Here is a 16,258-nt window from a genome sequence, read left to right on the forward strand (position 1 = left end):
TGTTATTATACAAAATACCACCGATCTTTGCTTTCTTATCAGGCGACTTTCTGGGACAAGGAATTGAAACCTTTGTTATTGAGTTCCATGTCTTACAATCATTTTTTAAAGCAACGGAAGACACATTTGTTCGCAAATTAATCAATTTTCTTTAGATTGTATTTGTTAAATTTTGTAAATCGCATTGAACTTATCGATTATGTATAGAAATTAGTTGTTCTATTCAGTTCTGCCCAGGGTCACAAGGAGCAGCATAGAGTTTGAACCCACAACCTCGGGGTGCTGAGGCTATAGCTCTGACCACTATGCCACACTCTCTTCCACACCTACTTTGGACTAGGTGCTTATTTCAAAGTGGTATGCGCTTACCAACTAGGTGCCTGATATCCAATTAAGTGCAATGTATATCAATGATGAGATTGTGATGGACAATTATCGGCGCCAATTAAGTTAGGCGCCAACATCGGCTAGACGCACCAAAGTAGGTGCCTAGCTTAGGTTCCATTAATAGAATTTCTTAATTTGTGGTGTTCTGAATTGTGGGCATCATTTAGAGCAGGGGTAGGGAACTCCTGTCCTCGAGAGCCATATTCCAGTCAGGTTTTCAGGATTTCCCCAATGAATATGCATTGAAAGCAGTGCATGCAAATAGATCTCATGCATAGTCATTGGGGAAATCCTGAAAACCTGACTGGAATACAGCTCTCGAGGACCGGAGTTCCCTACCCCTGATTTAGAGAATCTTCCCCTCTCTGCTACAGGGCCCATGGCATCCCTTCTTGTATTTTATCTTATTTAGGCCTTTGATAAGGATTTGTCCCTGAGTTTTATAACACTGTTTTATCAGATTGTTTACTTTTTGTTATGTATACTTCAGTGAACATAATTAAATTTGTATTAATTTTTTTATTTTTCTAAAAGTAGCTATACTGTAGGCATGATCTGTGTACTATCAGATGTTGAAATATCCATATGATTCAGAGAAGTCTATATAATTTATAGTAGATATTAGCATTTATCACTGGTGATTGGATTCTACCATTTTAATTTTTTCTATAGATGTAAATGAATGTGAGACTGAGCCCTGCAAAAATGGTGGAATTTGTACAGATCTTGTTGCCAACTATTCATGTGAATGTCCCGGTGAATTTATGGGAAGAAATTGCCAGCACAGTAAGTATTAAAACTGTTTTGGAGACATAACCATTTATAGTTCTCAGCCATATTTTTTAAGTGTGTGTGTGTGTGTGAGGGGGAGGGGGTAAATTAGTAGTGTTATCACTAATCTACAATACTATGATATTGTAAATATACATTTATAAATAATATTGATTCTTATCGCCCAATTTCTTTATTCAATGTGGATTTAAAACTGTTTTCCCATTTGCTGGCTAATCGTCTTGCTCCCCATCTCCCATCCGTTATTCATGAGGACCAGGTGGGCTTTGTCCGGGGTCGGCAATCGGTTAGAAATGTGCGTAAAGTCCTCTTCGCGTTGGCACATTGTCAGGATCTTAGAATTTCCACGCTGTTTGTTAGCTTGGATGCCTTCAAAGCTTTTGATAGTGTTAATTGATCCTTTTTGTTTCATATGCTTGAGTGTGTGGGGCTGGGGGTGCTTTATCTTCAGGCGGTGCGTTCTTTATATTCTAATCCATGGGCAACCTTGCTAGTAAATGGCACTCATACGGATTCCTTTCCCATTTTTCAGGGCACTCGCCAGGGATGTCCTCTTTCTCCGCTGCTCTTTTTACTCTTTTTGGAACCGTTGCTCTGTACTTTATGCCTTTTTGATGAGGTGCGAGGCCTACGGGTTGCGGGGGAGTCTTTGAAAACATTGGCTTTTGCGGACGATATGTTTTTAATCCTCATGGGTCCTGAGGTTTCCTTGCCGCTTGCGTTGGATCTCATTTCTGAATTTGGCTTTCATTCTGGCCTCTCCTTGAATTTAGACAAGTCAATGGCCTTGCCCTCCTGTATGGCGGTTCGTTCTGCTTGGAGGGGTCCGTTCCCTCTGAGGTGGTCGGAGTCCGAGTTAACATACTTAGGGGTCCGTATCCCTCTTGATCTTTCCCGATTATACTCTTTGAATGTGGACCCCTTATTTTCTGCATTTGGGAACCGGCTGCAGTTATGGAGGGGTCTTCCACTTTCCTTGTTAGGCCGGATGAGTCTATAATATTCTTATTGTTCTGCAGTGGTTATATGTCTTTCAGGTTCTTCATCTCTATCTGTCTCCCCATGATGAAAAATGACTTGAGCATATGGTTCAGCAGTTTCTCTGGACTTGACGACATGCTTGTATTACCTATTGGAGAGCGGCCTCCCCTTGGTATAAGGGAGGATTGGGGTTGTTAAATATTAATTCCTTCATGATTGCTTGTGAAATGCATCATATTAATGATCTTTTTTTGCAGTACCTCAACATTTACTAATACTTCCTTGGAACTTTCTTGTTTTACTACTACTCACTTTAATGCCTTTCTTTACTCTGCTTTGCTTTCTAAATGGGGGACTGCACCCAGTGCCTTGTTGCACTGCCCATTACGGCGAGTCTGGCACTGGGTTTGCAAATTTCACTCTCTTAGCCCCACTATCTCTCCTTTTTACCGCTATGCCTTAATGTGAACTTTTCACCTGGGATAGATAATGCTAGTTTTGTGCGATGGGAAGCAAGGGGGATTCTCTATTTGTTTTATCTGGTTGATGATGCAGGTTGGATAAATCTTTCGACCAGCTCTGTGAGGAATTTGCTCTTCCTCCTACGGATGGCTTTGCTTATTTGCTGATTCACCATTACATCTCCTCTCTGCCGTGCAGTCATCTTTCAACTTCCAGTTGGGAGTTATTGTCTATGGCATTTACATTCGGCTCCCAACAGCCTGTACCCTTAAAATTTCATCATAGATATTTGAAAGATGAGTCCCCCTTGCTTGATCATGTTAGATTACGGGATGCTTGAGCTCGTGACTTAAATGTAGAATTGTCTGAGGATGTGATATTGAATGCTATAAAAAAGTTACCGATTTATGGCAAATATACTGTATTTTGGGAACAACATTACAAATTGGTTCTTCGATTGTATATATCTCCTCGGTGAGCTCATTTGGCATAGCTTCGTCCAACTGCAGCTTGCCAGTGCTATAATGCCCCTGAAGCTGGTCTAGGCCACATGTTCTGAACTTGTCCTTCCGTGCAAGCCTTTTGGGACTCTATCTTTTTCTTTTTGGACCGCTTCTGGAACATTACTATACAGCGTTCCACTTTAGTGCTGTTTGGTGCCTCCCCGCACTTCCATCCTTGTCGACCTGGGGTGACAGCTTTTCTCCGTTGGACTGTTTTGACAGCAATAAAGTATATCTTGCTAAAGTGGATGGAGGTGGAGGCTCCTGACTATTCACTTTGGCAATGTCGCCTGATCACGCTCCTTTAATGGGATTTCTTTAATAGATTTCTTCTGTACCTGGACGGGCCTTTCAACGCACTTGGAAGCCCTTTTGGACCACTATGACACCAGCTGCACATAGCCGCCTCTTGAATTGTTAGCCTACTTAACTAGGTAACTCTGTTTTGTTTAATGTCCTTTTGTCTCTGATTACTTTGTTTTCTCTGGATGGAGTGCCCCTTGTGGTATAAGTGTGAGGGGATCGGGGGTTGGGGGAGGGGTGGATTTGGTGGTGGGGTGGGTTGTTTATGGTGAATTCCTGATCTTGTTGAGTTTTGCACCTTTGTTTTTGGCTGTTCTGTTGTGCTTAATAAAATATATTCAACAATAAATAAATTGATATAATTTGATATTGTTAAATATGGGAATAATATTCATACTAAGCATTTTGGGCCAGCCTACAGATATTTTTTCTACATGAATATTGATCCAAGTGATTTTTGTAAGGGTTGAATCTTTCTGTTTATATTTGTTCTGACCTATTTTAATATTTTATGTATGTAACCATTTTGTAAACCATTTTGGAAAAAATGGTATAGAAATTTTAAAATAAAATAAATAAATTGAAAAGATATGTGTTGTTTCATTTTGAAATTTGCTGTGAGTACAAAACAGCTGTTTTTTATTGTAAGAGCTTTTCTTTTTTTTTTAAATTCTTTATTGATTTTTAATAAAAAAACAGTGTCATACAAATCAAAGAACAAAAGATATTCCACATATTCCACTATTATCTAAATTTGTAAAAACATAATGTATTTTCATCATATCTCTTCTTTTCTTTGGTTTATTTATCTTTATACATCCAGGGGGGTGGGGGTTGGGAGGGAGGGGAATAAATATTGATAGTGATATTTGGGTAACTTTATTCTTTATTTGTATTGTATATTAGGATATATTATGATATTATTATATGCAGGAAAATTAAATTATTGAATGATATTTATGTTACTTGTAAGAGCTTTTCAAATGGAAACTAACATGCAAAGACCTGAAAATTGAGGCTGTATCCATTAGGGCTCTTATACCAAACTGCCATATAAAGTGGCCTTTGTGCATGCTTATGTGGACCAAATGTCCAAGTTTTCTATTTTTTTAATTAATGGCTACATGCTAATTTTCCCATTAGCATGTGGTCATTGGCATGTGAGCCCTTACCACCACCTATTTTATTAAAGGTAAGGCTTCACGCGCTAACCATTTGCTAATTGGCTAAGGTATGGTGATGAATTCACTTTTATCTTTTTACTTAAGACTAGTATGAGAGAAATATACCTGTTATAAGGAAAATAACAGTGCGCCCACATTTTGAAGTTTGTAATTTAGTGAATGAATGTACTGTATACCTGGTTTAATTATACGAGATGACTCTATGTCTATACATGATGCAGTAGATCATTAGAATACTACTTTGACTGGAGCTTTGGATATAATTGCTCCTGAGAAAGTAATTGAAGTAAAGAATGATTATATCCCATGTCCTTGGAGGTCTGTGGCAGTGTGTCAAGTAAGGAAGTTAGAAAAACAGAAGTGGTGAAAAAACAGGGAATAGTGAGGATCATGAGGATTTTAAGATCAGACTGTTAGAATATTTGAGCTTGTGTGAAAATAGGCACAATAAATTATTTCAAGAAAGGTTAAAGAATTAATTAAATAGACCGCATGAACTATACCATACTGTTTGGTTCTTGATAGATGGATATAAGTTTGGAGGAGATAAGGAATTAAACTTTGAGCATTATGTGGAGTTTGAGGTATAAATTGAGATCTATTGGAAAAGTGTTGGGTGGTGTGATTGGAATAGATATGCAATTATTGGAATGGCTATGAAATGGGTGAAATTTGAGAAGGTTGAAGAAGATAATGTAATCAGAGAGATTACAGGATGCACCCCTACATGTGCTCTGTTAGACCCATGCTCATCGGGGATTATTCGGCAAGTTGCAGAGAAGTTAGTTCTACCAATGAGTAAGCGTGTGAACAAATCTTGAGAGATGGTATATTTCCACATGGATGTAAACAATCAACAGACCCACATTAATGAAGGAACGTGCTGTCCCTAATCAATTGGTTAATTTTTGACCCATTTCTACTGTGCCATTCATTGGGAAAATTTTGGAAAAATAATACTTACAGATATCTGCATTTGTTGAGGATATGGGTTGCCTGAATTCATATCAATGTGGATTCGGACAGACGTATCGTTTTGAGTTATTAATGGTATATACAATAACTGTTTTGATGTTAGGAATGGGTCAAAAACATATTTCATGATTTTGTTAGATGTATCTGGGCCATTTGACTCAGTGAACCAACAATTATTGATGAAATTGGGAAAACTAGGGATGAGTGGTAAAGTATTGTAGCTGTTTGCATCTTATTTGTTTGATAGGACAAATGAGGTTGTATCAAATGAGGTTGAAGTGTCCACAGAAGCCTCTGTAGGAAGATGAGTTCCTCACTGATCAGCATTGTTGGCTTTATTGTTCAGTGTTTATATGGCGTCATTGGGAAAGGTTTTTGAGTCATTCAATATCCATTATAGACAATATGCAGATTTTTTTTTTCTAGTTGATAGATCGGGGAAAGATCTGAAAAATAACCTTGAATCTTGCATGTTGAAAGTTGTGGATTAAATGAATACCCATGATTTGAGTTTGAATGTGTGAAAAACTGAAATAATTGCTTATGGGACATGGTGGTGAAGAGATGTGGCCAGAGGTTGTAGATATATTGGGTGTAGACTTATTGGTCAAAAAGGAAATGACAGTATTAGGGATAAAACTGGACTCTGATGTAACAAAAGGCTCCTTTTACTAAGGTGCGCTAGTGTTTATAGCGCGCGCTGAAGATTAGTGCACGCTAACCCCCGCATTACGCGGAAAATACTAACACCAGCTCTATTGAGGCGTTAGCGTGTAGTGTGCGTGGCAATGTAGCGTGCTCTAAAACTTCTAGCGCAGCTTAGTAAAAGGAGCCCAAAGTGTCACATTGATAAAGTGTCAAATTGATAAAACTATTCATGCTTGTTTTGGCTACTTACATATATTATATAGTTCAAAGCCATTTTATTTATTTATTTATTTATTTATTCATTCAATTTTCTATACTGTTCTCCCAGGGGAGCTCAGAACGGTCTATATAAATTTATTCAGGTACTCAAGCATTTTCCCTGTCTGCCCTGGTGGGCTCACAAACTATCTGATGGACCTGGGGCAATGGGGGGGATTTGATTTTAGAACTGTAGTTCAGGGAATGGTTATCTCCAGAATGTACTACTGTACTTTGGAATAACTAAAACAAGGAGCAGTGTGTTGCACTTGGTCCAAAATGCAGTAGCACGGTTGGTTATGGGCATTGTAAGAAAATGACCACATAACCCGTCTTTTGGAAGTTGTACTGGTTACCAGTAGCACAGAGTCCAATATAAAGTAGTCTTGATTGTTCATTAAATGCTTTATCATCCAATGCCTTTTACATTTTAAGCAACTGCTGATGTTATACTGTCCCGGTAGAGCACTGCGTTCAGAAAATGCCATGTTAATTGAAACATCAACTAAAGTGCGATATGCTGAGATTAGAGCAGCTGCTTTTTGTGTTGGCAGGTGTTAAAATGTGGAACACGTTGATGGGGTAATTATGCCTATGTGCTGACAGATTGAAATTTAAAAAACAATTGAAAGTGCAACTATTTGTATCTGCTTTCATGTAAGGAAAGAGTTCTATTTGTATAGTCAATAGATGGAAGTGGGAAACAAATGTCATGAAGACTCAGCTTTTTGTAATGTTAATTTTATGCTATGTATGTTTTATATGGAAACCATCTAGATCAGGGGTAGGGAACTCCGGACCTCAAGAGCCATATTCCAGTTGGGTTTTCAGGATTTCCCCAATGAATATGCATGAGATCTATTTGCATGCACTGCTTTCAGTGCATATTCATTGGGGAAATCCTGAAAACCCAACTGGAATACGGCTCTCGAGGACAGGAGTTCCCTACCCCTGGTCTAGATATACAGATGGTAAATATTAAAAATAAATGAATGCTTATGCGAGTCAAATGGCCAAGTTCTCATTTTTTAATTAATAGCTACTCGCTAATTTTTCCATTAGCGTGTGGCCATTGGCTTCTGAGCTCCTACCGCCACCTATTTTATTGAAGGTAAGGGCTCACATGCTATCCATGTGCTAATCGGTTAGTGAATGGCGATGTAGTTGCACTAATCAATTAGCATCGCACATGCCTACTCTCTGCCTCTGACCCATCCCTGGTGGAAATACCAAGATTACCACAGAACGCCTAAGTACGCTCCACAGTAAGGCATATTAAGCTGTAGTAGGCATGCATTAGTGTAAAGCTAGTAAAAGAACCCCATTATTTGTTCAGTTGAGACACAGAATTGAATCGGGAGCAAATTGAACAAATACGTGAGCCTGACATAGAGGGAGCATGAAAGAGCTCATGAGGAACAAACTTAACAACGGGTGCAATACATTTGCTGGAGGACGCATAAAGCTAAAAAAGCCTTTCTAAAACAGAAACATAAAACATGCACTACTTAAGAAAATTTGCACCAAGAAAACCCAAAATAAAAATAAAGCACGGTAAAACAAGGGGAACCCTTACCAGGGGTGTCAAACTCAATCACATAAGGCTAAGTGTCAAACTCAATCAAACTTACCTTATACCAGGGGTGTCAAACTCAATCAAACACAGGCTAAGTCGCGGGCCAAATTTTTAAATAAAAATTACTTAGTATTAATAAAATATACTTAATTTTAGTAGAAGTATAGATCTTTCCTCACCCTCAGATACCTTTGGCATGGTCAGGCACTTGTGTCGAGCGCCCTGCTCCAACCTAGCTGTCACACTGGGACTGGGGCCTGAAAATGGATCCTGAGGCAGCGTAGTGAGGAGCTTGGCATACTGCTGGGAGTGGGGCAGCACGTTCAGACACTTGGAGCACCACTGGGACTGGGGCTGCACAGTCAGGCGCTTAGATGTGGCACAGTCACTGCGGGCCACATAAAATGGCCAGGTGGGCTGGATTCGGGCCCCCGGGCCTTGTGTTTGACATGTGTGCCTTATGTAGTCAAATCGCGATGTGCACAACAACGTGAAAGCAAAAGTAGAAATGGTGCGAGCACCTCGAATGCTATAAAACTGAAGGAAGTCACGTGACAGTGACAAAAAAAGGGAAGAAATGAAACTTGATTGCCAACATAAAATACAGAATGCAGTGTACCTGTAAAAGACTAAAAAAAACTGAAAACATTATACTAAAACAGAAAAAACGATCTATGTAAACGTGAGCACCGTCGTGACTAAAAGAAGGGAGTGGGAGGGAATATAAAAGAGAAACTTGTCAGCCCAGTCAGTAAGGGCATGTTAAAAAAAAAAAAAAAAGGAATTGATGAATAAAGACATAGAAACCACAATGTCTGTGAAGATGAAAATAAAAGTGAAAATCTTTGACAGATATCTATCGGTCCATAAAAAAAGGAAACACAGCCCTCCAGTAAAATCATATTGTAAAACAGAATAATAATAATAATAATAACTTTATTTTTATATACCGCCAGCTATCTTGCGACTTCTAGGCAGTTTACAATAAAAGAAACTGTGAATACAATAAAAGAAAATGTAAATGGGAGATAAATCATAAAAAAACAAGGCAATAAAAGAATAGAAGTTGAAGTAGTTAAAAATATCTATCACGCTAAACCGGTCCACTGAACACAGGCGTTAGATGAAGAGAATGCAATGGGAACAGTATAAAAATGATAAAAACGGATTCAGAAAAGTATTCAAAGTCTGAAAACAGAAAGGACCTAAATAGCAAAGGAACTGCACTCAGAGTAGAATATGAAAATAAAACATAAATCTTTGAACATGTAGATTTATGTATATGAAAGAGATAATGCATGCCCAGTGCAACCAAGGCCCAAGTTATAAATAAGTGTGTGTATGGAGAACCCAGCATGAAAGGAATGAGTACTGGAAGGAAGGGTCAAGAAAATCATATCCAGTGTGTGGCAAATATAAAAAATTGAAAATTATGTAAGGCAATCAATGTATTATGATGGTAACTTAATGGAGAGAAATATACCCTTGAAGAATAATGAATCAGGAAGAATAAGATCCATGTCAAATGTATCAAGTGATAGAACATAGCAGGAAAAAGGAGCATATAAATGAAGAGACTTCTTTGAATACATAAGTCAAAAACCATAAAAAAACTCTAAACAAGGGCATATGATAAGAGAAAAACTCTGTAGTCTATTTCTGTATTTAAGCCATGAGGATGCAAGGTGTTAAAATCATGAATGGGCCATTATTCTACTTGTAGTAAGACGGTATCCAAGTTTCCTCCTCTTGAATTGGCTTTAATTATCATGTAGACAAAAAAATATTAGATCACTGATAGTATGATTATATGCTTCCCAAAGGGAAACCAGAGGGGCAGATCCAATGCCTCTTCTAATGTTAGTACGATGTTCTATGATCCGTGTTTTTACCATTCTTTTAGTTTTGCCTATTTTGAGTAGTAGGCATGGACATTGGATCACAAATAACACTGCTTGAATTATAATTGGAGGAATGATGGAGATTGTATTTATGATTAGATTTTGGATGAATAAATTCAGAAATCTCTAGGCAATGTGTACAAACTGAACATTTCCCACATTTGGCATGACCCAGGATGATATTAGAGTTCTCAGACTGAAGCCTCATGTGTGCCAGGTTAGGAAGTCTAGATGGTACTAGTTTCTCCTTGAGGTTCTTATCCCTTGAGTAGGCTATTACCAGATTCTTGACCTTTAAACATTCATGTCCCTCAAGGATTTTCCAATTAGCCCAAATAATCTTCCCGATTACTTTGGACAAATGACTGTATCTAAGGGTACATACAATATCAGGTGTAGTACGATGGGCTGGTAAAAGTAAATTTTCTCTATTGTGGCATTTGGATTTTATGTACCCTTCCTTGATAATGGATGATGAATATCCTTGTCTTTTGAAACATTTGGTCATTTGATGTGCATTGTGCTCAATCTGAATCCAATGTACATATCTTTTTAACTCTTAGAAATTGTGATTCATGATTCAAGCATAATTAACAGCCTATAATGAGCTGTCTGAACAGCACCAGTACATAAAGTTTGGCAGAAAATCACCATATTTGATGGACTCATGGGAGTTGTAGTCAAATTGATGAATTGAAAGTGTAATCAAGTGGAAAAGTAATCCTGTGTTTGCATTACAGACTGTAGCAACTTGCCTTTCATTTGTGACAGGAAGTTCATGCTTCAATTTGAAACTATTGTTTTGAATAAATCAGTGCATGGTGTAAGCACTGAACTGAACTTGGTTACACTTGCTTCAAACCCCCTCCACCCCCCCCCCTCCCACCACCCCAGAGTTGGGGAATAAAAGTCTTTAATTTTTTTGCACATATCTGTTTTTATGTTCCTTTTTGAGTTTGCAATCCCCTTGCCACATCAGTAAACTACTCATTGGTTCAGTACTGAGGATTAGGCTCCAGCTGTCTGCCGTCCCTACTCTCCACCACAGTATGTTGTAAATCACTTGCCCCCCTCCTTTACAAAGCTGCGATAGTGGTTTTAGCACCAGCTGCCACAGTAACAGCTCTGACGCTCGTAGAATTCCTATGAGTGTCCGAGCTGTTACCGCTGCGGCAGGCGCAAGTGCGGCTTTGTAATGGAGCGGGTTAGATTTATAGATTTGCAATGTATAAGAAAACTGTAAATATTTTACTTGCAGATGGTACTGACAAGGTGGTGCACCCCTGGTGCCAACCTCCCTCGCTATTCTACCGAGCATAATTCTGTTAGGAGCATAAATCTTTTGAAAATTGAGCCCGTTGTTTATAAAATACAGATAGACATTTTGTAACATCTGAACAGCTATAAAATATCTGCTGGTTCATTTTATTGGTAACTTTGAAAGTGTTGTGCTGGCAAATTATAAAGATGCATGAGTGTCTTAATATAATGGGAGCAAATTGGGATTTACCTGACCTTCCCATGTAGGTGACCTGTTATAAAATCGTCTGCTTACTGCTTAATTTATATGTCAAACCTTTGAGGGAATTGCTAAAAAGATTGCTATGAATTTTTTATTCTTTATACTGTATATATATATATTTTTTTTTTTTTTTTGCTGATGACATCTATTTTTATGCTGCTAGTGAGATCACTGCTTGTTTGTCAGCTATTCTCAGTTGGCGTGAAGCTGAAGGTGAACCCAGATAAATAGAATTTCTCAGAATTTAACTTGGTCTTTGCCTTTGCAAGAGTCATTGAAAATTGTGATGAGAGATTATTGTCCATGAAAAGCATTCATGAAACTATGAGATTATTAAAGATGCAGGTCTTAAAGTTAGTATGCAAACGAGGAAAACAAAAAAGAATGCTGACTTTTATCTTTCTACCATATGAAACAGAGAAGCATGATGGCAGATAAAGGCCAAATGGCCCATCCACAGTAACAATATCTCTTCCTCTCTCTAAGAGATCCCACTTGCCTATCCCATGCTTTCTTGAAATCAAACAGTCTCCATCTCCACCACTTCTTCCACGATATTGTTCCACACATTCACCACCTTTTCCGTAAAAAAGTATTTCCTTTGATTACTCCTGAGCTTATCACCTCTTAAATTCATCCAATGCTCTCTCATTCCAGAGCTTCCTTTCAAATGAAAGAGACTCTGCTCATATGCATTTACACCATGTAGGTATTTAAATGTCTATCATATCTCCCCTCTCCTGCCTTTCATCCAAAGTATACATATTTAGATCTTTTAAGTCTGTTTCCATACGCCTTATGACAAAGACCAAGCACCTTTTTAGTAGCCTTCCTCAGGACCGACTCTATCCTTTTTATATATTTTTGAAGGTGTGGTCTCCAGAATTGAACACAATATTCTAAATGAGGTCTTACTAGGGGCATCAATACCTCCTTTTTCCTTCTGGCTATACCTCTTCCTAAGAAAACCATCCACATAAAAGTAAATCATCCACATAAGATCCTTAAAGGACCTAGTCCGCTAGGGATACAGGACCCAACACGGTCTGTGTTTCAACAAAAAGTCTTCTTCAGGGGTCCCTGGGGGTCTTATAAAAGTGAGTACGTGGGAAACAATTGTGTGGTGAGCCGGAAGTGAGACACTGCTTGCAAATGCGGACTAGGTCCTTTAAGGCTCTTATATGGATGATTTACTTTTATGTGGATGGAATTATTTTATGTGGATGATTTTAGTGTACCTTTGGAACTTTGATACTTTCAAATAAAGTCCATTTAGGAACATCGTCACTCCACAGAGTTTTTTTTGTTTTCTCTGGATTTTCTTCTTTGTGGATATTTTGGGGTCAATTCCTTTTGTTTTTATACCTCTTCCTATGCACTTTAGCATCCTTATAGCTTTCGTTGTCACCTTTTCAGTCTGTTTGGCCACCTTAAGTCATCACATACAATCACACCCAAGTCTCGCTCTTCTGCCGTGCACATAAGTTCTTTCCCAACTGTACTGTTCCCTCGGGTTTTTGCAGTCCAAATGCATGACCTTGCATTTCTTACCATTAAATTTAGGTGCCAAATTTTAAACAATTCCTTTTCCCCTTTTCTCTCCACCAACAAGCTATGTTTATTCATTCTACAGTTAGTTTGTGTTTGAACCACTGTGGTATACTGTGCATAAGTTTACTGAAGTGCTTGAAGATAGTCTAAAATGCCACAACATCTCTCCCTTTTCCCCAGTTCACTCCCTGCAGACCAGCAACTCCCTCTTCTCTGAACCCTCTCTGTCATGTCCCCCTCACCTCACTGGTATCACTTCCTGTTTCCTTACTTCTGGAACGTCTGCAGGTGCAAGTAGCAAAAATGGATCACTTCAGCCACCTCTGAGGTATGCCAAGGAGGGGGTTCAGAGACAGGTCAGATATCAAGCTACTGACAGAAGAGAAGGAAAAAGAGGACTGTGGTGCTGTTGCTGAGTGGGCCTGGGCCAAAATATGAGTGGGCCACTGGCTTGCAAATATTATTCTTCAAGAGTCTATTATTGCAGTGAGGAAATTTCATCATTGGTTTCCAGTGAAGTATATTTGGCCTTTAAGGCAGTGAATTGTCACAATCTGTTTCACCTCCTATATCATGTACATTGTTATATTTCAAGGAGATCACTCTGATCTCTGAAAGCATGTTTGTTGTGATTGAAGATCTTTTTGTCAATGCCATTCTCACACACATTTTTTTCTATAATGTTCATCAACTTTCTTTGGAAATTCAAGAGCATACAGCTACTGACCTAGGCTATATTAAACAATGCTGCCTTAACCAATAAAAGTGCTTAGCACATGTTGACAATGAATAAAACAGTGTTTTAATAATGTCAAGAAATGAAGGAAGAATAAAGAAGAACACCAGATTCATCTGGTGTGATATAACATTAGCTGAGCTGATGTCACCGGCTAGTAATATTTATTGAATGATGGTATGGGTAAAATGGGAGGGGGTCAGAGGGTGAGGGGAATATATGAGGTGTTGTTAAGGGTCTGTAGAATAAGGATTGACAAGTTTATAAGAGGAGGAAAGAAAGGGTTAATAGACAGAGCTTGTAAGAAAGAAAAATGATTAGGGAGGTTTCTAAGGTGATGGGGTGGGGCAGTCACGTGATTTGTTGGATGTTGTGGTAGGATGGAGTGAATTCTGTGAGGGAAGGGGAACAGTAGAGTAGTCTCTTCAGGAAAAGATTATTCTCTTCAGAGTATATTAATTCTTACTAAAAATATTCTTCTTCATTGTGATTTTAATGTTAGGAAGTTTGGTTTACTTTGAGTAAGGGAATTTTTTACCTTGTTAACTTTCTCTGTGTCTGTGTTTTAGTCAGAGCAGGCTATTTTGTCTGTCAGGTGCTGGATTTGTTGCCTGATTAAGCAGAGACTGCAATGGAGAGGGGCAGTTTGGGCTCTTCTGTGGAGGTTTAACAGCCTGGCAGTACAACAGTCCCCTGTGTGGAGCAGCAGTTAGCGCTGGGCTGCCATTTGGTGAGTTGTCTGCACGGCTGTGGGTAGAGTGAGTTGGCTATGAGGGAGATGGGATGTGAAAGGTGTTTGCTCGCTAATGTACGGTGTGTGAGAGAGGGACTTACCTGTTGGGGTTATTTTTGTGTGACACAGAGAGGTCTTTCTGTTGAGGTGTAATTTTGCCAGGTTGTTTCTTAGTAGGCTAGTTTGGAGGAACTGGCAGGTGGTTGGTCTTTAGTTCACGAGGGTAGTGACTGGCTGGTCTGTGTGCCACACAATTGGGCATTTCTGGAAAGGTTTGCGGCTTTGACACTGAATTCTGGTGTTAGAGGTAAGGAGGTGCCGATGCTGCATTCAGGTGTTTGTTTTTACAGCTAGGCAGAGTTGTGGATTTGCAGCCTTCGCGGATTTGGTGTTCCCGTGTCTGGGAGCTGAGGAGCACTGGCAGCTGCCTTTGCAATAGTTGTGTGCTCAGCGGCTGCATGATTGTATGGCATCACCATTTTCGCAGCATTGTGATTTAAAATTTTGTTAGGAGTGTCAATAGGGGCCATCTTCCTAATTTTCCTTTTGTGCTGTGGCCTTTCTGGGTCTCTTGGGTCTTCCTGTGACTGGCGTTCTTTCTGTGGCGATTCAGCACGGTGTCAAGCTGTCCTGATTTGTTAGCTTAGCTGGAGAGGACCTGTTCTTGGTGTTTCAGGTACATTCATATTATGTACTTGTGGTGTTTTTCTGGGTGTGTGGTGTGTGTATGTTAGGGGGAAATAAAATTCTTGGTGTCTGTGTCTGTGAAAGGGAGGGGGTCATTGTAGTAAAGTTGAGGGTTTGGTTTATTTGTGCTGGAGAAATTAAAGGGAAAAGTTTTCATGGTGTTAGTGGGGAATCATCTAAGTAAGTGGCGAGCAAACCTGAACAAAGTTATTGCAAGGGTAACAACCCATTGTGTATGTCATGTATAGGAAATACTGAGTGGAGTGCAGTGAAAAGGGTTGAGGTGAATCGCTTGTTCATTCTTTCCAAAAATACTAGGACTAGGGGTGTGCAATGATTCTATTAAGTACTAGATTTACAACAAATCAGAGAAATATGTCTTCACACAACATGGGATTAATCTATGGAATTCATTGCTGGAGAATGAGGTGAAATCAGTTAGCTTAGCGGGGTTTAAAAAAGGTTTGGATACTTTCCTAAAAGAGAAGTATCCAGGTACGTTAGATAGATTGTGAGCCCACCGGGACAGAGAGGGAAAAATGCTTGAGTACCTGATTGTAAAAACCGCTTAGATAACCTTGATAGGCGGTATATAAAATCCTAATAAAACTTGGTAAAACTTGGAAGTACATAGGGCCTTATTGAGATGGCTTGGGGAAATCCTCTGCTTATTCCTATGATAGGCAGCATAATTTCTGTTTTATTAATAGGGCATGGAATTTGGATTATAGGATCTCACTAGGTTCTTGGGTCCTGGGTTAGCCACTGTTGGAAACAGGATACTGTTCTTGATGGACTTTTGGTCTGTCCCAGTATCACAATTCTTATGTTCTTATGAGGTGCAAGGCATCAGAGGCACTATTGGATAGAGTTAAGGGGGGTAGGGGGGGTTGGTCAAGTAGTCTGGAAAGCGAAGATGGAGATGGAAGGATAAATAGCTGCCACGATAATGATGGGGCACAAAACATTTTTAGATTTATTAGGGATAGGAAGACCTGCAAAAGTGGCATTATGGAACCCGAGGGTACAAGGGGGCAATAAGTAGCAGCTGATAAAGAG

At 39.1% G+C, this 16,258-nt stretch overlaps 1 protein-coding gene across 2 annotated transcripts in view; it reads left to right on the forward strand.

The window, feature by feature from the left end:
• The window catches only part of EDIL3 (EGF like repeats and discoidin domains 3), a 456,004-nt gene that overhangs the window by 274,213 nt on the left and 165,533 nt on the right, over window positions 1–16,258 (forward strand). For both annotated transcript variants that reach the window (XM_033922900.1, XM_033922990.1), the window contains exon 5: window positions 1,060–1,173. In XM_033922900.1, coding sequence (XP_033778791.1) covers window positions 1,060–1,173 — 114 coding nt within the window. The remainder of the gene's footprint in view (window positions 1–1,059; window positions 1,174–16,258) is intronic.

This window comes from Geotrypetes seraphini, chromosome 1, assembly GCF_902459505.1.
Source record: "Geotrypetes seraphini chromosome 1, aGeoSer1.1, whole genome shotgun sequence".
Classification (NCBI taxonomy): Eukaryota; Metazoa; Chordata; class Amphibia; order Gymnophiona; family Dermophiidae; genus Geotrypetes; species Geotrypetes seraphini.